The sequence below is a fragment of the Odontesthes bonariensis genome, chromosome 22 (genome assembly GCF_027942865.1).
Source record: "Odontesthes bonariensis isolate fOdoBon6 chromosome 22, fOdoBon6.hap1, whole genome shotgun sequence".
Taxonomy (NCBI): Eukaryota; Metazoa; Chordata; class Actinopteri; order Atheriniformes; family Atherinopsidae; genus Odontesthes; species Odontesthes bonariensis.
The window spans coordinates 8226224-8248676 of record NC_134527.1 but is presented as its reverse complement, the minus strand read 5'-3'; the positions used below and the strand labels follow the sequence as shown (position 1 = coordinate 8248676).

Below are 22453 nucleotides of genomic sequence, written 5' to 3'. Positions count from 1 at the left end.
TCCATCTCACTCTCTTTCGGTTAATCTCCTTCTCACTTTTCGCCTGCCAGCTTCCTGTCCCTTTCCTCACTCTGTCTCACAATTCTTTCTTCGTGTCTTGTGCTGTTTTTTCATATTTACCCCCGAAATAATCAATCTTTTTTTCTTTCCTACCATAGTCAAGCTGGGTCTGTCTCTTAATTGCATCCTTCTCATGTATCTCTTGCTTTCTCTGTTTACTTCTCTAAAATGGTTTTCTAACCAAACCATCATCTGTGGTTGTGACCAAGATCGCAATATATGTTTTCTGAAATGGCTCAGTGGCTTCCCATTTGTCCACAGGAGGATTTATTTTTCCTCTCTTGTCGTTCCCACATCAGGGCTTCCATACACAAACTACCGATTAGATAAAAGTTCACATTCAGTAGCTGAGTGTTTACAGTTATTGATAAAGAGACCTGTGGTGTGCTCAGGGATGGAGTCTGGTAGTGGTGTCTCTGATCTAATGGTCAGAGAAGTACAGTGAGTTATTTTAAATGGCAGTAATGGAGTTTTTTTTTTTCTTCCCCTCTCTCTGTTCTGTCAGCATAAAAAGCCCATAATACATCTGCAGAGTTGTCAGCCAACAGCAGTGACACACTTCCAAGAGCTGAGACTTCTGGTTTGAACTTCTGACTTTTTCAGAAGGACAAAATCCAGCAGCAGAATTCTGAGACATTTTCAAACTTGCTTTAAAGCTGTACTTCGGTCCTTCAGACTCAACTTTACAACAATACCAGCCTGCTTCTTTCTTGCAGATGCTGTTTCCTGTGTGTGGATATTTTTTTTTTCCTTCTGTTATCTATAAGGTGCCACTAGGCTCAGTGACTTAGGGATATGAACTCCCTCAGGCTTTGGTATTTGCTTCATAGTGACACAGGAAACTACAACCAGTTACAAACAGCCATGGCCGTGAATGATTAAAACCTTACCAAAAACTGGACTTTGGGAGCCAGTACCAGTATCACTAGACAACTTAATGTCATAGTAACTGCTTACATTGATTAGTGTTTCCAAACAAACTTGACTAAAATGCTAAATCACACATGTCATCGATGGACTCTCATGATTAGACGCAATTTTGAGCCACGCTAAGAGAGTGGACGCAGCAATGCATCTGTGAGATCGACTTGAGCAAATAATTTACATGATGTTTTGTCACAGCAGTATGAGATTCTTCTGATGTTATTGGGAGCAAGAATGAAAATATCTATTTATGAACGAATGGTTTGGATCTAACAAACAATGGAGGACAAACTTAATGTAGCTGTCTGTGGGATCCCAGAGCTATATGATTAAGGCCGTTGTATTAAGACAGAACTGAAAAAGAGGAGACTTGGAGAAAAGATGAATTATAAAAATATTTAACTGGTACTGAATTTTATCTATTAGTTAGTATTAGTTTGATTTATCACGGTCCAACTGCCTGTCCTATAAAACGAATACACATTCTGTCTCATGTTTAACCACTTAAGCATATAACAACTAATGGGAGATGATAAAACGACTTGCCAAGGTGAGGCTGATCTCTGTGGAGTTAATTATCACTGACACTCGGCCATCTTAACACCTGCTAAAGCTACCCTGAAGATGTCAGAACAAATCCTAAAGTAGACCTTTTAAAAAAATCTTAAAACTACATTATGTCAGAACAGATCCTAAAGTAGGCCTTTAAAAAAATCTTAAAACTACATTATGTCAGAACAAATCCTAAAGTAGACCTTTAAAAAAATCTTAAAACTACATTATGTGACAGGTTCAAAGCTGCTCATTGCTGATTACATAAATAAATGTGGATAATTATAGAGGTAACCACCAACGCGGGGGCAAATTTTTGCGTTCCAAAAAACCTTCGGTCTGAACGTCACAACAATCTTTCACAATAGAACTGAAAAAGAGAAAAACGTTTTTGATTAAATGAAAAAAATTGTAGGAGTCTTGTAATTTGTTTTTGTTTCGGGAACCATTTAACAGTTGACCTAAAGTAATGGCTTAATAGTAGGACATTTTGAATTCAACACATTCGTCATACACATGAACAAATACAACCATATAAGTTGTATAATTTGTATGATTTATCTTTTATGATACTATGGTCAGCATTTATTCAACAATAGTCATGTGATCCATTATGTCAAAACTTTTTCATAAGTGAATTTCACTTTTTGTGGTTCCACCATTACTGTGCTGAATTTAAATCATCCACATAAAATGAACTCACTCTAAACTGTGCTGCCATTTAATACAACATTAATGTTATGATTTTTCTCACGTGTTCATCTTAATTGTTCTCTCAAACATAAAAGCATCTGAGCTGTATTAAGTTTCCTGCTAATGCTGTTCCAGCGTTTCTTATTGCCGCTAATTCGCCTTTAAAGCTTCCAACTGGAAATCTTTTTATGGTGACAAGGTTACAGGAGACGATGCAAACTGAAACTGTTCACCAAAGTTGAGCAAATGATGTACATTATAACTTTTCAATAAGGCTTGATGAGCTTTTTTGGTTTGATTTGATTGTCTCTAAGGACAGGAATCAAGTAGGATGAGCGGAACATATTTTATGTTGCAGTTATGTGCAAGAGTGCTGGAAGTTCAGTCATTGCTGTAAAAGTGCTTTTTTTACTATCTGACAATTCTGCACAACAGCTTAACAATAAAGACAGACTGTAGTTTTGAATTTCTCATGTACTGGTCAGGCCCCAAGACACTGGATTTCCTGTGACCACTTTCTGTCATATGTTCAAGGATAGTTACGAATTTTGCCAGATCGAGCAACTGATGCTGCTGAAACAGGATTCACATGGACAGATGCAGCTATTGTGAGTGATTAGAAAAGCTGCACTGTGCACAATAATTTCCTGACACAGACAGACACACACTCACACACTAAACACATGAAAACAGGTGACATTGCGAGCTACATGCCAGGCATGTTTCCGTGCTGACAGCGGATTGGAGAGTTTGGCTGGTGCATAGCCCTGATTGGTTCTGCTCTCAGTTTGCCAGGAAACACACATGCATTGTAGCTGCAAAATCACAGCAATGCGTGTATGTGGGAGGGATGTTTGCCAGGATGTAACCATTACTTTCTGTCCTCCTTTTGAAATCTAGACATTAAAGTCAGTGAGTCCTTGGGGTAAGTTATACACTGAGATTCTGAAACAAATGGAAGTCAGTGATATGCCATCTGTTTGCATGTGTTTGGGGATGGTATGGCCTGGCGCTCCACACTGTCTGACAATGTGACCTCATACGACATCATGAGCTTTAAGATGATCAAATCATTGACAGAAGACCCTTACATGAGCCAAAACCTGACATGCCTTTCATTTCCTGTAAAAAAAATTGTGAAGTTGATCCATTTTTTCTTGTAGCTGAATCATTTACATTTAAATCTTCTTTTTCACTTCACTGCAGGTAATTTTTTTGCTATTTTGGCACATTACTGCCAGTGTTACTATGTGATGCTTTTGTTACGAAAAGGTATTGAGACTCTCTCGTGCCAGTGCCAATCAAACAGTGACTGAGAGAAAAAGTAAGAATAAGCCTAGGTATTGTGCCTTCATTGTGGATTGAGTCTTTATACTGTCCATGAAGACCAATCTGAGCCAATAGCTGACTTCTCATTGACATTTTGTCTGTTATGTCAACATTGTACGTGTCACCACCATGTAGTGCTGTGTTTAACAGTTCTCTCTTATTCTGTTTGTAAAAGTGTTGCTTCATGGCTATACTTGTGGACAATGAAAAACAATGATACATTTATTTAAACGTGTATGTTTTAATGCTATGTGTAAATTGCAGGGGAGGGGACTTAATTGTTTTCCCATCTCAGAGTTTATGTGAATGGAACCAAACTTGTGTCCCACCGTTCTTTATTAAGCTTGGAGTTTTATGTGACTGTGGGAGACTCAGTGTCTTCACACTGTATCCGCCTGTTTATGCACATGTGTGTAAGAAATGTTGTTTTGTTTTTTTTTCTCCAGTTTTCCAGTATCCTGAGGGGACAAATGGATGGAGGGCAGCAGGCGAGCAATTATAATCATCTGGCCAGATATTGAGAGAAGCTGGACAAGGAATGATGGTGGGATTTACTTTTTGTGCATGCAGGAAAGGCTGAATTCATGACAGTGTTTCCCTGAGAAAAAAAACTAGCTAAAATGAGAACTTAGTGACAATGGAAATTTGACAACTTATGTCACATTTTGCTTGACTTTAGCTGAGTTATTCATAAACAGACAAATAAGGATTTTAAAAGATGTCTAGAAAGAAACTGTTTCAGGCATGTGAATCAGAACTTGAATTAATTTAGTTCAAAGAGGCAAGTGATAGAAGGGAGGGTCCTAATATTCAATATCCTTTCAGTGATTCAAAATGACCTCACTCAGAAACTGCAGTGGATTCCAGACCGAACAAAAACACATCACACCCACACTCAGAAGACCTACTTTACCGGTGACATTTTGGCTTCAAGATTCAAGTTGAAAGTTGAATACCAAATGAATGAAGTAAAGTAGAACTGTAAACATCATATATCCATTTTCTCCACATGAGAGAGTGATTAAATATTTCCACAGCTATCACGAGTGCTACTGAATGCAGGCATATTCAAACTACGAAATGCCACAAAAAAGTTTAAAAAACAGGCTTTTATACATGAATTACTCATGTAATGTGGTTCGGTCATCATATATGACACACCAACAGTTGTCATATTTAATTTCTTTCAGTCTAAACTGAAAAATGTGTGTGAACCTTTGTGCTGATCACATCTCTGAAGCTACTTGGAGTCAGTTGTACGGTAAAGGAAAATAGAGCTGTGGTTTTGTTCACGTGACCCTCCCTATAAATAATAGCATGTAAAGTGTTGTTAATGGCAAAGTCTAATCTTCAAAAGAAACTGGTTGACACGAACCCTGCATCAACCATGTTAATGATATGCAGAGCGACAAAGGTTGAAACTTTTGTAACGACATGGACTCTCAAAAAAGAAACAAGCAAAGAACCAACAGTTACAGCAGTAACTCTAAAAGAATCTCTAAAACATCTTTTACACAACAACTCACACATGCCTAAAAAAGGAAGCTCAGTCCCATATCTTTGTGTCGTTACACCCTTAAAACCGGTGTCGTGCAATCAGCTGAGTGAGGTCAGCACCATTGGTTAGAGCGGCGAATTCTGTAAAGACTGCTTTGTAATCTCAGAGCAGGGACATTTTGCAGTCATTTAGGAGACAATGAATACAGATTTTTGTGAACATATTTTAAAGGAGAAGTTTCAGTGCTGCTGTGAAGGTGTAAAAAGTCCTCTAAATGATGTGTTTATCATCAAAAAAATGAATGAAAAAGAAGAACATTTCAATTGGTTTTGGATTTGCATGGGCAGAGTACCATCCTGGATCCAGTTAAAGCTATGGTAGGTAATCCTACAGAGCTAGCAAGAGAGCTAGCAAGATTCGAAAGTGTCCCCTCCTCTAAGCCCCCCCCCCCCCCCCCCCCCATTCCGTCAGTGCTTCATCCAAAGCCGGTAGAACCGCGTGCGCACACGGAGCAGGGAGCCAACAGAGGGGGGCGTAGGCAGAAAGCAGAGGCATCTGATTGGTTTTTTGTAGGCGCTCCAATCCGAGATCAGCGTCCCGCTGATCTTGGATTGGTCAGCTTTTTCTCAGTCCTGCCGCTGCCACAGAGGTCTGATTATTTTCGTCCCTTTTTCTAAATACATCTTGTATAGATTTCTCTCAGGATAGACGGACCATTTAACCCAGTATTACAAAATGTGTTTCTGAACAGGATTACCAACCATGTCTTTAAGGTAGGAATGACTAAAATAGAGCTGATTAATAAAGACAACTACAAAATATTGTTGAACTGAGAAAAACTGTGGTGAGGAATGACCCCATTTCCCCCCTCATCACTGTAATAGGCTCAAATAGACAGGAAGCATCTGATGACGGTTGGTGTTGCTTATTGAGGTTCTGGCGGTACTTAATTCTAACAGTTTCACTCATTCCTTCCATCTGTGTTCATTGAAAACATATAAAAGTCCAGAAATTTGTATGTAACTTTAGTCTGATTGTGTTTATCTATAATTGATGAAGATCGGACCAAATTTATAAAATGATCATTTTGAAAATTCTGTTTATCCAACAAATTTTTCTGGCCAGCTGTAGCTTGGTTGATTTCTAAGAAATCCCAAACTGTTCTCAGGTGCTGAAGCACAACTGTATTTGAAACATGTTTGCATTATTAATTGGGGATTTTCAGGATGACAGCAAATATTAACAGATGATTCTGCCCTTTCTCTGGTGGTATGTTCAACACACTACAAAGATGGAGAAGCAACAGTTTCTCTAAGCAACAGAGCGCATATGTTCCCACTTTTACACATATTGTGGAATACTGAGAAGATTCTCCTGTCCACTGCTCTGAATTAAGTGCGGAGTAAAGACAACAAATGCAACAGAATGAGATAACACGGCACATAGGAGACAAATCACATGGAATCCTTTGGTATGTTTTGTCTAGGACCAACATATCCTGTTTTCAGGCACAGAGAAGCACTTTTCCCACAATTCTCCCTCTAACTTACCACTGGCTGAGCTGGCTATAATAACTGGCCATGCAAGAAAATGAAAATAAAAAATAACACTGTTAGGTACACCGTTGATTACACCGAAGACGTCTGGACCCTTGAAAAGTGGTAAACATATCTCTGCTGAATGCTGAGACATAAAACTGTCAGGCTGCACACACTGCTGAACTTTACACATAAAACAGACCCCATTTATCACAAGAGAGCTTTTTTTCTTTTTTACACTGTACCACATGATCAGGCACAAAAACAACTGCAATAGTGCAGTTAAACATTCTGGCTCTTATTTTCACTTCGCTGACTGCTGTATTCATCTCAGAATGCTTCACTGACAAAAGAATATTTCACAATTCTTCACAAGAAAACACAGGCATCCAGGGACTTAGCAAAAAGGGATAGCGTTGTGATGATTAGAATGCTGGCAGGAATAATCTTTCTTAAAAGTCAGTTTTAAGACTGCACAGGCGGTATACACAGTGTTCTCATTATTGTAGCTGTGGCAGATATCTATCCCACTTTAGCCGTGACAACAAGGTATTTTATTTTATTGTGCCTAATTGGCATTGCAAAATGTAACCAGAATTCAGCGATTGGGAAAATATTTTCGGGTTGCACTAAAAAAATCTTGTATGTAAACAGCTTGTGCTGAATCACAACCTCCTGGCATAATCTGAAGAAGACAGCGATGGATGAGATCATGCACCGCATGGGAAGCCTGGAGCTGTGCTAGGCGGACCCTGTGCTTGTCATGTCTGTCAGTTTTGTTAGGTTTTAAGTTCCTGGTTCGTCTTTAGTTTTTGCCATGTTTTCCTTAGTTTCTCTTGCCCTGCTATCAGCTTCACTAACGTCACCTGTGTTTCTCCAATCAACCTTCTCAGTATTTATTTATTTTCCAGGTTTTTCGAAATGCCTCACTGTCACTGATGCCATGTCCCAGCACGCCTTGTCAAGTCAGGTTTGTCCATGTCAGGTATCTTCATGTTTTCACAGTCATGGTCAGGTTTTGTTTTGAAAAGTTTTTCCATAGTTTAGGTTTTTTTATTCTGTATTTTTGTATTTTGTAAGTCAAGTGTAATCTTTCTTTTTTTTTAAATATCTGCATCCGAGTCCTCCTTCTCCACGCCACACCACAACCAACGTGACAGTGCTATGGCTGAATGCTGCAGTTTTTCAGATGAGCCCGTCAACACATTAATTTAGTGCTGCAATGACTTCAGAAGTTGTATTCACTACAAGATAAACAGTCTTGCTAGACAGAGATATGTGCATCATACATAGATTGCTTAATAAACAGAAGGATATATATTTGTATATAGGTTGCTTGATAGCTTGCAACCTAAATGAAAAAAGAATATTAGTAAGGTTTTGGGCTTATTTATGAAACCACAACAGCTTCAGTGCATCTTGACACTAATTCAGTGAGTTTATAGAAGTCTGCTGAAGGGATGCAACATGATTCTTCCAAATTATATTCTCTCATTTTGTGCATTGATGATTGTGGTAAAGAGTGCTATCTAACCTTTAAGTCCAATGATTCGACAAAGGTTATAAAGTGGGGATCGGACTGAAAATACCAAACCAGATTTGAAATTTTTTTTCCATCGATTTCACACTTCATGAAACCACTCTTGCTTGATAGATAAGGTCATTGTCATTCTGGAAGAGGTCAATCAATCAGGATAGAGATGTTTTATCCCAAAATGATGGTGGCCACCCAGCAGAGCTTGAATTGTCTTGCAGTTACCCCCGCCTCTTTAGACACAAGTGGACTCAAACCATACCAAAAAGGAAGCAAGATCGATAGAAGGAAATGACAGATCATTCTTACCCAGTACAATCACCACAGTCTTCAGCAAAGACATCATTGTATCTCGGTTGCGTCGTGGTCCTGAGCTGTGCCGTGACATCCTCATGGTCCTCTGCCGCACATAGACAAAAATATGGGCATACAGTGTCACCATGACAACAAATGTCACCAAGTTAAACACTGCCCAGAAGACCAGGTAGGAGTTGCAATAAAGGGGCGCCATGCTGGAGCAAGATTTAAGGCTACAGATACAGTTCCAGCCTACGCTGGGGATGGCCCCCATCACAATGGACATGGTCCAGATTATGACGATCACTACCACTACACGTCGGTTGCTCATGCGTGTATGGAGCTGCATGCGAAACACAGTGATGTGACGCTCTATGGCGATGGCCAGCAGGTTGGCCACAGATGCTGTCAGGCTAGTATCGATCAAGCCTTGACGCAGAAGCCATGTTGAAACAGTCAGACGCCTTGTGTTTGGTCCCGTGTTGAACATCAAGTAGAAGTAGGCCAATCCAGCAAAGAAGTCAGCAGCTGCCAGGTTGGCCATCAGGTAGTAAATGGGGAAGTGGAATCTCCTGTTGACATAGATGGCAATCATCACTAGAAGGTTGGCGAGCATGATGAATATACACACGGTGATGCCCAGGCCCATCACCAGCCTGCTGACAGTATTCCAGTCAGTGGCGAGGTATTTGCCACTGCGGTTGTAGAAGAAGGCGATGGTCTCATTGTAGTAGCACTGTTCCTCATCCATGGTGCTAGTGGTGGTTACTGAAATTAGAACAAAATTAAACTTTTTAGAAACTTTTTTTTTTCTTATTGACATTTCTTCTTTGGGTGACACTCTTATCTTTTATTTTCATATTATTGGGGTACTGGACCATTTCTTTACAAGTTGAGGCATGAAAAGCTTTCTATCAATTCAAAACAAAACTTATAGAGTTCACACAAGCTAAGATCCCACATCATGCAAGTCCTGAGAAAACTATTACTGCCCAATCTAAGAAAGCAAGCAAGTACGTTACAGGACTCACTGCAGTTTGCTTATCATCACTGGATTGGAATTGAAGATGCCATTGTCTACCTGCTTCAGTGAGCCCACTTTCATCTGTACAAAGCAGCAGCACTGTGGTGTTGTTCTTTGATTTGACAAGTGCCAGTGACTCAAAGAAACTGAACAAAGTAATAAAGAAGACTGACTCTATGCTAGGTACTACTCTACACCCCCCTGGAGCTGATTGTGTAAAGAAGGATGAGCTTGTGATTTTCAGCATAATGTACAATACAGCTCAACCTCTACAGAACAAATTGTTAAAAATGAGTATCTTCAGCCAGAGGCTTCTTCAGCTTTGCTGCAGTAAAAACTAGTACAGGAGGTCATTCCAACCCACTGCAATAGTCTTTCATTATGACTCTGACAATGATGCTTTGTTCTTATGTTGTATTCTAATCTTAATGCCTTTCTTTTTAGGGAAAAAGTTGTCCTGCAAAAGTCTATTTTCCCTTTCAGAATTATTCAGTTAATTAATCAAACACTAGATTTCATTAGCAGTTTTTATTGTTGCTAAGCATTTTGTTGTTTGGTTCTATTTGACAAATGGACCATTTGCTATCCATCACACACAAACTATTAGTGACATTTCCATTTTCAAAGAAAAACAATGGGAAAACTTTTCAGTTGATTGTTTAGGTGGGCAGATAATTCAAAGTATTTGGCCCAAAAAGAAATTAAAATTCAACTTGCAATAATGTGTCAATAAAAACTAAAAACTCAACTATCCCAGAATTCACCCTAAAATGTTCATACCCAAATTGAGTTGTTAGAATTGAAAATATTCTGCACTAAGACTACATGCAAAGATATTTTAAGTTTACTAGTGAAAAGGAACCACTGTTTGCACAGCAGAAAGGTTCTTCATCATCGTACATATACAGAAGTCACCAATATCTCAGTGAAATGATCAAATGGATATTTTATGGCTAAACGTTTACTATAACTTCCATTTTAAAACGGTATTCAATTCTAATTTGATTAAGATGGATGTGCCAAAACAAAATCTGTCTATACTAAACGGAGTGGACTCTGTTGGCTTCTCTGACCTTTTTCCTAAGCTTTAGTCAAGTCTGAGTTAATGCATACGTTACTCTTTCATAATATTTAGGACAAAGCCCTGCTTTATTAAAAACGTGTACACAAGCCAGTCCTGAAACGATGAAAAAAATCAAAATCCCTTTTGGATTTTGACTCAGCTTGTTTGGTAACAGTTTGTATGTGTGTCAACTTTAGAGTTTCACATGTGAAAAGCAGCCATCGTGAAGTGAGAAGCAGAAAAAGGAGAAAAGGAGACAGAATTAGTTTTGTCGACAAGTCACAGTTTACAGCAGCTCTACATAAGGGTTTGGTGTGTTTTTGTGCATGCATGCCTGCCATGTGCGAGAAGCTGTGTCAGCGTGACTGTGTGCGTGCTTGCATTTTGTGTCAAGGAACCTCAGTGTGGTGTGAAAAAAGCTAGAAATGTTTAGTTTTTTTCCCATCAGGTTGAGATTTATACACGTTTCTGCCTAAAAAAGTGCATCTAAGGAGTCCAAGATGCACACAGTCAACTCACACACTAACAAATAAACAACACTCACAGGAACACATGCGTGTATGTGTGTGTGCGTGTGTGTGTGTGTGTGTTTGTGTGTGTGTAATAAGCTCCAGTCCTGCACAGATGCTGGTTAGTCTCACTCATACACTCCAGACCGGAAAAAGGACCTCAGGGCTGGACTAAAGTGTATTTGTGTGTGTTTGTTTGTGTGTAAGTGAGATAGAGGCAAAGAAAAAGGGACGAGAGGAAGGAACTTAAGAAACAAGAGGGGGACGAATGTTTTTTTGAAAACCTCTTTTTATTTGTTTTGCTGTGATCATCCAGATCCTTTAAAGGCGGGGTAGGGGATCTTTTTCTGGAACATTTTTTTACATACTGCTTGAAATACTCTTCACACCCCCATTGCAACCAATTAATTAAAAGTTTTGACACAAATATGAAAAGTTTTAGTGGCCTCTAGAACGTACAATCTAGGAAAAACAGTATTGATGCCGTCTATCAAAATGCAATCTGCTCCCCCTCTCTCCCCCCCCCCCCCCCCTGTGCGCGTACCCTGCTCCGTGAACGAATTACGTCCAGAAGCTTGGCAGGAAGCTAAACTAGAGCCAGCTTGGCTAGCACCTAGCATTATTAAACGTATAGTTAGCATAAACTAAATACTAAATACGGCAACGATCGATGCTTGCTGTCAGAACAGCGCTCGTGCACCTTCGTGCTCGTGCGCGTTCATGTACTCTAGAGGCGTGCCTTCGGGGGGAAAGTGAAGAAAAGGGTTGGGACTTTTTACCTGTGTATTTTCAAAATGCAGCTTCGCTTGACTCAAAATCCAGGATCTCCTACCCTACCTTTAAGGCTTTGTTTATCACACAGAAGAATTTCTTCACTTGCAAAACTGAGTTGTAAAGCTGTGACGACTTTTTTTTTGTTTCTTATTGGACTAATTTGTAGTGTTGGAAAAACCCACACATTACAAAAATAAGGGATTGACTGTATTTTATTATTTAGTACTCCTTTCTGTAACATTAAAATCTAGCCGATTATGAATGTTCTCTGAAAGCAGTGCTGCATGAACCACACAGACTGACGTGGGATATTGGCTGCGTGATAAATGCTCACATTGTTGATCCAAAACGTGTGTTTTTGGCATGGCAGCACCAATGGCTGAATAAAGGAAGTCTTAATCAATCAAATAAACAGTTTTGTAGATTCTGTTATATGTCTAATTTCCTGAAGATGGCTGATAAGGAACATCTGCTCCCACCTTTGCTTGGAGTGGAATTAAAATGTTATTTATTTCCCTGAAACAGCAATCGTATATTCTGTTAGTTGAATTGAATTATTGCAAATTGTCCACGACAAGCCGAATGTGTCTGCTTAATTTCTGCACTTGGAGTTTTGCCAATAGTTTTAAAATGACTGTCAACCCTATTCATTCAGTTTAGTTTGCTGATGTAATATGTCCTGTGGAAGACTCCTTCCACCGACCTTTACACAAAAAAAGGTATTCTAGCTGTTTTTGTTTCTCACATTAGATCAGATTAGATTCATTAGATACAGTATTTGTAAAATAATCAATATTCATGGAGACATAAGGGCCGAGTATTCTGAACAAACTGCAGCATTTGTGATGCATTTTTTTTTCTTCTAATAATTGTTTTTTCATGTTCTCTTTCTTTGAGGTAATTTTTTTTTTTTTTTTCAACTCCAGAAAGGACATAATCAAACTTGCAAGTAAATTTGAGGATTTTAATCGGCACTTAAATCCAGACAAAGCAGTAGCGGGGCCATTAGTGGCAGCGGAAGGAGCAGCTGAATGACAGCAGCAACCCTAATGCACTATAAATCTACAGTGACGGGGCCTGTGAGACAACTACGAGAGCAGATGAAAGCCCATCTATTCTGCTTGTCATGTGCGGTTTATGGCCATTAAACGTCTGGAGGGAGCAGTCAGTGGGGCATTAGATGCCGGAGGCGGGTCGTCAGTACTAGAAAGTGGAGGAAGTGTCAGTGACCTCTCAGTGCATATTCCCAACACTTTCATCAGACCCTTGGAGCCTGCAGTGGGAGATCCTGTCATTGTGTGTGTGTGTGTGTGTGTGTGTGTGTGTGTGTATGTATGTGTGTGTGTCAGTGTTTGTGTGCAACAGCTGGGGACTGGGTCTTGTAAAAGGGAAAGATTGAGCAAGAAAGAGCACACAGAAAGAGGGGAATTTAGCATTTCTGCACCTGGGTGTGTACATATGCACAGTATAAAAGTGAAAATGTGGATGACTTGTTTTTTGAAGAATCCTTGAGTGTGCGTGGGAGTGAATGTTGAACTTTTATAAGTGAGAGCAACCTGAGTGTTAAAGACAGAACAGAATTCTGTGTGTGGACACACTCTTCATACTTGTTAGTGATGTGTGATAAGGTCTGGCTGTGTGGACACAGAGTGTATTTTGTGTGCAAACGTTTCTAACAAGCTATGAAAGGACCACCCTGGAATCCATACAAGTGAGGTCATTACTCAAGCACTGATAGCAAGACTGCATCCATATATTCATGTCATATGCCTAACTTAGACACACTCACCAGTCATCTTTGGTCTGTCTGTTAAGTTTTAAACTTATACATACATAAACATTTGTTAACAAATGTGAAAAAGAATCAGATATAGTCCTAAATGAATACTAAATGTTGGCACACAGGGATGAGCTGCTAACATTTCACAACAACACAGACAACAGCCCATTCATTTGTTTCATTAGTACCCAGAGAGTACCCGTTGAAAATAGCCGTTTCCATCCAATTTTCAAGCAAACTGCAGATGAACTTTTGAAATATTGCTTCACAACAAATGTAGATCAGCCTTGTTTTTATTACCTGGTTTATACTTATAAATTAAACTGCATATTGTCATCAGAGGGTGGTGAATTGGGACACCTCTTCACTCTCACACTTGGTCAAGAGGCCCCCCAGGTGAAAAGTATATACATAGAAGTGTCACCATGGCATTATCAATATGTTACTGCAAAGTCTTTTGCAGTAACATTTTAATAATTACAACCTGACCATTAAGTTTTCATACTTTTCACAAAGTACTGTTAAAGGAGACCTATTGCTCCATTTTTAAACAAGTTGGCACACTTTCCTGAGGCCTTACTGAAATGTGATGGGACAGGCATTGGTTGAAATGTCCCTAAATTGAAAAATAAATGAATATATAAACCCTGACAAATTATTTGTCCAATACTTACATTCCCCTTATCTGAAGTTCAGGTATGGAGAGGTGGAACTGATCCCTTTATATGACACAGTTTCTTCACAAGTTTAGCATTGAACTGGTCAAAGTTGGTGGAACAGTCGAATGAAAAGGGGTTGCTGCACGTACACAGTCTTTACTCAGTCTTGCTGGAGTCATCTGGGATCTTAGGACCCCAGAGGCTGGTGGTAGATGGAAGATGCATGCCACTCGGTACAGCTGACAACACAACATTTCCAAGCAAATCTGGCTTCATTGGTCTCGCCGGATGGATGTGAGCGGGCAGGGCAGAGGGGTTGAGTAGTGGTAGTGATGTAAGTTTACTTTGCAAATCTAAATAAGCCTTTGAGTGAGATATTTTCAAACCAAGGGAGCTCTTAATAAAATGCCAGTGTTGTGTTTTCTATGAGTTTTTGAGTTAGTACTGACTTCAGACACCCTAATTAGTGCTCTAAAGCACAGAAACAAAGTTATTTTTCCATCCATGTCCCCTTCTATACATAATAAACTATTACATTTGTAGAGTGAAGGAAGTCAAAATAATAATTCTAAATTTGTCCAGTTTCTACAAAGCTCTTTAGAATGTGTTTTTAATTCACCCATTCAAACTAAAATAATCTTAACTTCCATTAAGGAACGCTTCTTATCGTATATTTATACACTATATACAGTATGAAGCTCTTTTCTTTGCAGTCACACACCGGTGAGCATGTCAGATGCAATGTGTCATTCAGTGTGTTGCTCAAAGACACTTTGTCTTGTAGAGGAGCTGGAGATGGAACGGCCAACCTTCCTGCTGGCTTCTACCACTCTGTCCATTGATCCACATCCAGGTAAGATAAATAAAGTAAAAATGATCAGTAGAAATTTGATAAAAGCAGCAATCTCATGGCATGACTTGAGCATCAGTCCTATGTTTAGTAGCCGGGTGCCTAATACCTTTCAACCTCCCTATACAGTCTGAAAACATTAAATAAACTAGCACAATATAATAACGTTCTTTTGGTTCCCAGCACATCCAAATTGATGTGAAAGGGGTACCCTGTGCATCTAAAACTGACAAGAGGGGCTCAAGCATCAGTAGGCTATGTGACATGATTGTAAGAAACAGAGTTTTGTTACTAAATGGAAATATAAGATAATGAAGGAGGACAAAGAAACTTAGTTTCATTGGCTACGTACAGCGGAAATGGAGGCCTTCAGAAATGTATTTGAGTAGGTTGTGATAGTTTTGTTCTGTTAATGAGCATCAGTCATTTAGCCGTTCCCATGGCTTTTGTTTCTAATGCGCGATTTCAGAAATGTTCAGTAAAAAATGCTGATCACACGGCAGCTGGGTTAAACTCACCCAGCTACCTGGAGATAACAGAAAATGTGGCAACAGTCTCAGTCTCACATTGGAGCAGATGGAATGACCATTCTGACATCATCTGAAAGAACCGTGAAGCCCCCTCTCTGAAAATGTGAAATTCCAAAATTGAATTGTTTCATGTCACATCAATTTATCAGAAAAGATTCTGTCCAATTGCATAAGAAAGTCAAATAAAAACCATCGTCCCTGTCAGAATCAGCAGTGTAAGCAATAGCACAAGCCTTATTACGAAGGGTACTAGTGTCTGGAACTGGTCAAAAAATAAATATTTCTCCCCACTTAAAGGCAAAGACCCTGATGATGAACACCCTCTACCCCTGACAAAGAAATACAATAAATTAAAACCAAACTCAAATGTTTTCCGAACAGCAAAGCGTTTATGTAAAAATGCCTAAAACGCCTTTTTTGGTGTTGAAAGCTGAACTGACACCATTTAATCTGTGTGCTTGGAGTCCTTCTGGTAACAATTCCTCAATTAAGAAGATTTCTGGGATTTAACAGGCTTTACAGGCTATTTGGTGAAGACAAGCGAGGAGATTTAATTACAGTCGGGCTTGCGTCATATACAAAATTATCATCATTATTGCTGGACTAACGGACTCAAAAGCCCATATCCAAAGTCCCGTATCTGTTTACAGGAAGGGATTATTTATTTGCTAAAAGGTTTCCAATTTTACAGTAATTCACTTCAGAGAAACCTTATTTTCCCCCTTCCATGTGCACATTAACAGCTATAACTTTTAATGTGCATACATTGTCATGTAGATCTTTTAAAACTGCATTTTCATTTTGCTATTTTCAGTTTAAAAATAAGAAAATAAATTTTGCAGAAACAATACATGACGAACACACTTTGAACACAATATGTGAGTATGTGGTCAGACGCCTAATGAGATAAAAAAGCAAGGTCCCATCCTAGCACTGCCAGACTACAAGCCTTAATTCATACATGAGCTAATTTCAAGTCTGCTTTCAATTCCTCAACAATCTGTCATCCATCCTCCAATATAAGCATTTTTTTGTTTTTGTTAATACGGAGGAATGAAACTTACAACATATGTTATTCTTTCACACGCTGAGAGTTTAGTCTGGATTTGTGAACACTATTAGTATGTCATGTATTTAGATGGCTACTCTCTGTTCTGGGATTCTTTTCTGAGCTATATTCCACAGTGAACTGATGAAAAGCTGGGTAACTGACTGTATTCACATAAATTTCAAACCATTTCACCGCCCTCCCCCCTTTTGTGCATTAAAGCCTGTTTAGGAATTACTAAAGACCACAAATCCATTGCCCACTAAAGGAGCACAAGTGTCCAACTGATTTAGAGTTTCACAGGGAGTTATCTTCTCTTTTTATGGGTGACAGAATAATCTTCTGGTTTTGGAATACAAAAAAAAAAGTGAACATATGAAGCTTGTTAAATGTAAGCCATTCTCACAAAAATGGTCATATTTTAAATAATCAAAACAAAAAATACATATATATTACCCTATAGATCATCAGCACAATATGTCTGGGTAAAGTCTTAGATCTAGGGTTTGAAATAACAAATGCACGGAAGAGTTTCTAAAATAAATCGACTGTTAAACTTTGATGTGAGTGAATTATGAGCGAAAAAGAAAGCACGTAACAAATTTATACAAAGCCTGCTCAGTCTTCAAATGCTACTTGCTGTAGAGTTAAACTTCTCCAATATTTACCTGAGGCCTACTGATTAGTTAGTGAACAATTTATGTCTTTTCTAACATCTAAGACACCAGTGCCTCTAAGTGAAATGCAATCCAGTCCATTTTGGACTGACTTTAAAAAAAACAAAAAACATTTTAGAAACCACTGAGAAACTCTTATTCTTATTTTTTGAGAAATAAATTTGTATCACATTGAAATGTGCTGAAATTATATGAGCTTTGCTCTATTGGAGCTCAAAAGAATTCAACCTTAAATCCGACTCAAATCCCAAATTCTTACTGCACTACTGTGGCAACATGGACATCAACAGCATAAAGGAAAATGAGAACTCAGACCTTTCTAACTCATTTTCTCTCCACTCAACACTGATAATTCTTTTCTTTTTCTTGTCTTATTTTCATCTCGCTTTTTTGTCTCTCCTCCTTTCCCTTTAAAACTTCCCTCCCATATACCCATCTAATGTCATCTCAGCTCCCCTTTACTCTCTCGTCTCCTCCTCCTCCCTTCCTCCTGTCTTTGCCAGCTCCCCACACAATGTGCCCATTGTTTCCACACGCCCTCTCCAGAAAGCAGAGAAACAGGACTTCTACGACCCAGAATTCACACGAACTCTCACACACATTGGCTTTCTTTCTCTAACTCTCTCGTTTGACATCATAGGCAATTGCACACAAACAGCACACACACTCTCACACATACTGTCATTCGCTTGTCGCGTACTGACAGAGCTCGGGAGTCATGTGTGCTGGTTAGTCATGTATGACTGCTGATTCACTGCTCATCACTGGATGATGCACTTGAAAACACTCAAGCAGTTACATCTCAGAAAACGGGACTCTAGAGAATTGTGTCATAATTACTGTTAAAAAAAAGTCAAAACATAGCTGCTATCAAGTGAAGCTTGCTCAATGATTTATTAGAAAAAAGTCCACCACTTGAAATGATGAGATACATCAGTGTGGGTCATTAAAGCAGCGACATTTCATCACACCAACAACAGAAGCTTTTTGGGAGCGTTAATTGGATGCTCTCCATCATAATCATGCTTTACTCCCCAAAGGAAAGGAGTTAACTTGTTGCCGCTACGTGAATTTCGCAGAGGTCTCTACATTGTCCAGAGCCACTAAATGCATTGTGTTCTTTCTAAATAATAACCAGAATCATCAGCATAATTGGGCTATAAATCCTCCCAGGGATCGTAGCTTCGGAGAGCCAAGTGACAAGCAAAATCCAGCTCATGGGGTATTATCTGTGGAGGAGAGTATAACGGGCCCTTTCACTTTTCAAATGTCCATCTAATAAGCTACTTTATTTTTCTACACTGATCTGTTCCACATGTTTAGGTCAAGCAGGTTTTCAGACTAAATGGCGGGAACAGGGGAAGGAGTATCACCATGAAATGAATCATTCAAAAGCCCTCACAAATGCAGCTTGACTGAACGTAGTGGCAGCGTGTAGTTTGGCAGGAAACGGTAGTCATGAGAGCCTGCCAGTGTTATTTGCATCTTGTGAGCCACTACCACATCACCTAATGAGTCAACAGCAATGGTGAGACTTTCACAAAGAGGATTGGTAGTGAAATGTGGATGTTATTTGGGAATTGTTACATTAAAGAAAAACCCTGCTAACCGCATGACGCAAAACAAAAGGAACTGGTGGACTTTCTACTCATCGGACATAGAAAGATTCAGTATGTATCGCAGGTACTTCAACCATTTATAGCTGCATAGTAACAGCTTACAACAAGTGGTTTGACTGTAATATCCTAACTTCTCCAGCTACTTCCCGAATGGCTCGCCCCAGATAAGCAGCCTCTACCATGTGTGTCAGGTTTGTTTGCAGTTTATTGTTGGGTGTGGTCAGCCATTCTCTAATGAAATCACACTGTTAGAGACAGATTCCACCGATTACATCACCAGAGCTTGGATGCAATATGGCATTGCGTCAGCGATGTGGTCCACGGAGATTTCAGGGTTTGACTCAAATGCATTCAAATTCATCACTTTAGTGTTCTGGCTTGTCAAAATTACTATTGCTGTGCGCTGAGTGAAAACAAATGCTAGCAGGAGGCCTTGATCTGTAGTGGCAGTATAATTTCAGTGTCTTGTGTAATAATGATTAGACCTCCAAAGAGAATTTTGGAAGCAAAATACAAATCCCTTAGTTTTGTATCTGCTCAAATAACAGATACAAGAACATACAGTTCACTCGTGACTAAAGCGCACTTTCTACACTTTAATTCAAAGTCATATTTTCATACATTTCAGTGCCACCATGCAGACATTACAATACTTGTTATACATACCCTCATTTCAGGGAACCATAACGTTTGGGACAAGCTGCTTCCCAGGTGTTTGTGAGTTGAATACTCTATCAACTTCCTCCCCAGGTCTCTTCAGTGTATTATTTGCCTTTGTATTATTTGAGTTCATCAAAAACCTTCCTCTAACCAGTCATGTTTTGTCTTGGATGAATGGAACAGGTGGTTGTCTTGCTAAAAGATAACCCTTCGCTCCAGTCTGAGGGTATTTTGAAACTTTTTAAATGATAATATAGAACATGAAAACTTTCATTGTTTGATATCTCCTAAATTTGGAAAACAATTGTTTCTACTTTGTCATGATGAAATTTTAGTTATAGATTGAGCCACGTTACCCAAGCACACACACATATATTCGCTGAAGATAGCAGTATGTTTTCATCTGGCTTTTGAGTGTAAAGTATTTAATCAGCATTCAGTCCCACGTTAAATGACTCAGTGTTAGTCTCAAGTTTTTATCGGCTCTGAGTCTAATCTATAACAGAGGAAATACAGCACCCAGATGCCTCTACTTATTGATGAATGATTGCATTATTTCCTGAGCCACAAAAAAAAAAGCTGTATTAAACTGTATTGCGTAAAGATTTAGCACATGTAAATATGTGCTTGACTTTTTTTCCCTTTTCTGTTCCCCTACACCACTGGTTACGAAAACATTTCCATTCCCATGAATTGCGCTGATACAGTAAGCATCCAACTTTTTTTTTTACAGGACTGATGGGTAATCTTAACAGTTTCCTGCCCTACAATGTAAGGACAAAGCAGCTCAGTCAAATCTCGAACAGCGATGTCTTGGACAACCGAAAATTGACTCGCAATTCCTCTGAAACAAGCCAGATTCCTCTCAAAGTCATTCCAATAACTCAAATATCTACTGGGTATGTAACAAAACTGTAATGTTGGCCTTGGGCTTTGTGTTGTTGGGTTGTTTTATTTGATAGCATACGCCATACTCCATCTTTTCCTTAATTTACTTGGCTTTTAACTGCAAATTTGTTTACAAGAATGTAAAAAGGTCCTGTTCGCAAGATTAGCACCAATGTTATATAGCCTAAGTTTGCCAATGCCATTAAGCCAAGGAGACAGTGGCAGCCAGTCAGACATCCTAAGCCAAAATCCTGATTTTTCAAATCAAACATAAGCGTTACAATTGGAATCAGTGAAAATCTCCTTTTACCCTGGAAGTAATTTTTCATTTCAACATGTAAAAAGGCATTCACGTGCCGACGATAGATGCAAACACTTGGGAGAAACTACAAAAATCAAAACACTCGTGTTTGAATGTAAAGGGTCTGAGGCTGCATGCAGCTCCTGATGCAGCATTAAACAGTTCGATCCCATTTTTACTTATCAAACTGTTGGTAGAACTATTCAAGAACTGCAGCTGGTCACACGAAGATTGTCAATCTTTATTCAAAAGCCGTGAAGTACAGAAGCGACAAATGAAAAAAATACAGTACTCTAAGGCTGAGGAGAGAATTTTGCTTTGCAGAAAAATTGTTTCCTCTTTCTCACAAATGCTGGTTCCTCTTTTAATTTGCCCATGACTGACAGGAGGCACCCTTTGTACGATTTTAACCCACATCCCCTCCAAACAGAAAGAAGTGATGAGGACAGCTGAGAGATAAAGGGTGAGTGTGGGATTTTTTCCACAAAGCATGTTTCTCACCCACCTGATGCTGCATACATGGTCACAAATGATTTAGTGATGCATGAATGGTTCTAGAATGCGCTGCTGAGGGTGGCAGCACGTTGGAGTAGCTCTGTACCTCACATTGAGATTTTTCTTTTTTTCTAAATTTCATTCCTGTTATTTCTTAGAAGAAATTGCATTTTTTGGACAACTGTTCCTTCCTGCCTTGGATGCTGTGCAGCTGGATTAATTTTTCCCAATACTTTTGTATATTTTACTCTTTTGTCATGATGCATAACCATAGCAACAAGGTGGTTTACAACAGGGAGCAGCTGAATAACATTGGAAAAGCAGAAATAATTCGACAACTGAAGCCAGAAATCCCACTGGAATTGAAAAGGAGGCGTCGTGGATGCACAGCAGGAGCAAAGAGGAGAGAAAGAAAGAAGAAGTTCAAACCATCTCTGCCATCCTGCATCATGGGAAATGTAAGATCGTTAGCTAACAAGTTGGATGAACTTCTAGCCTTGACAAGGACTCAGCAAGAATATCGGGAATGTAGCATTATGTGTTTTACTGAGACATGGCTACAGGATCATATACCCGACTCCAGCGTCTCTCTGCCGGGCTTCCTGACTGTACGAGCAGATCGAGATTTAAAGAGTAGCAGGAAAAGGAAAGGGGGTGGATTGGCAGTGCTTGTCAACAACAGATGGTGTCACCCAGGACATGTTACTGTGAATAGTCGTATCTGCAGTCCTGACATTGAACTATTGGCAGTAAGTTTTCGTCCATATTATTTGCCAAGAGAGTTCACCAGTGTTGTTTTGGTGGCTGTTTACATTCCACCCTCAGCTGTTGCCGACACTGCATGTGATGTCATCAGTTCTGTTGTTGCTAAGATACAGACACAACACCCCAATTCTTTTGTGGCAATATCTGGTGATTTTAATCATGCCTCACTCTCTGCTACACTGCCAACTTTTCAACAGTTTGTCAGCTGCTCTACCAGAGAAAACAAGACATTGGATTTGTTTTACACAAATGTCAAGGATTCATACATTTCCAAATCAAGACCTCCCCTGGGTAAATCAGATCACAACCTTGTTTTTCTCTGTTCAGCATATAAACCCCTTGTCCAGAGACTACCTGTCACAAAAAGGACTGTTAGAAAGTGGTCA

At 39.3% G+C, this 22453-nt stretch overlaps 1 protein-coding gene across 1 annotated transcript in view; it reads right to left on the bottom strand.

The window, feature by feature from the left end:
• lpar1 (lysophosphatidic acid receptor 1) overlaps positions 1–22453 on the bottom strand; it is a 41035-nt gene that overhangs the window by 10731 nt on the left and 7851 nt on the right. The window contains exon 2 of the mRNA XM_075455723.1: positions 8438–9193. Coding sequence (XP_075311838.1) covers positions 8438–9176 — 739 coding nt within the window. The 5' untranslated portion in view covers positions 9177–9193. The remainder of the gene's footprint in view (positions 1–8437; positions 9194–22453) is intronic.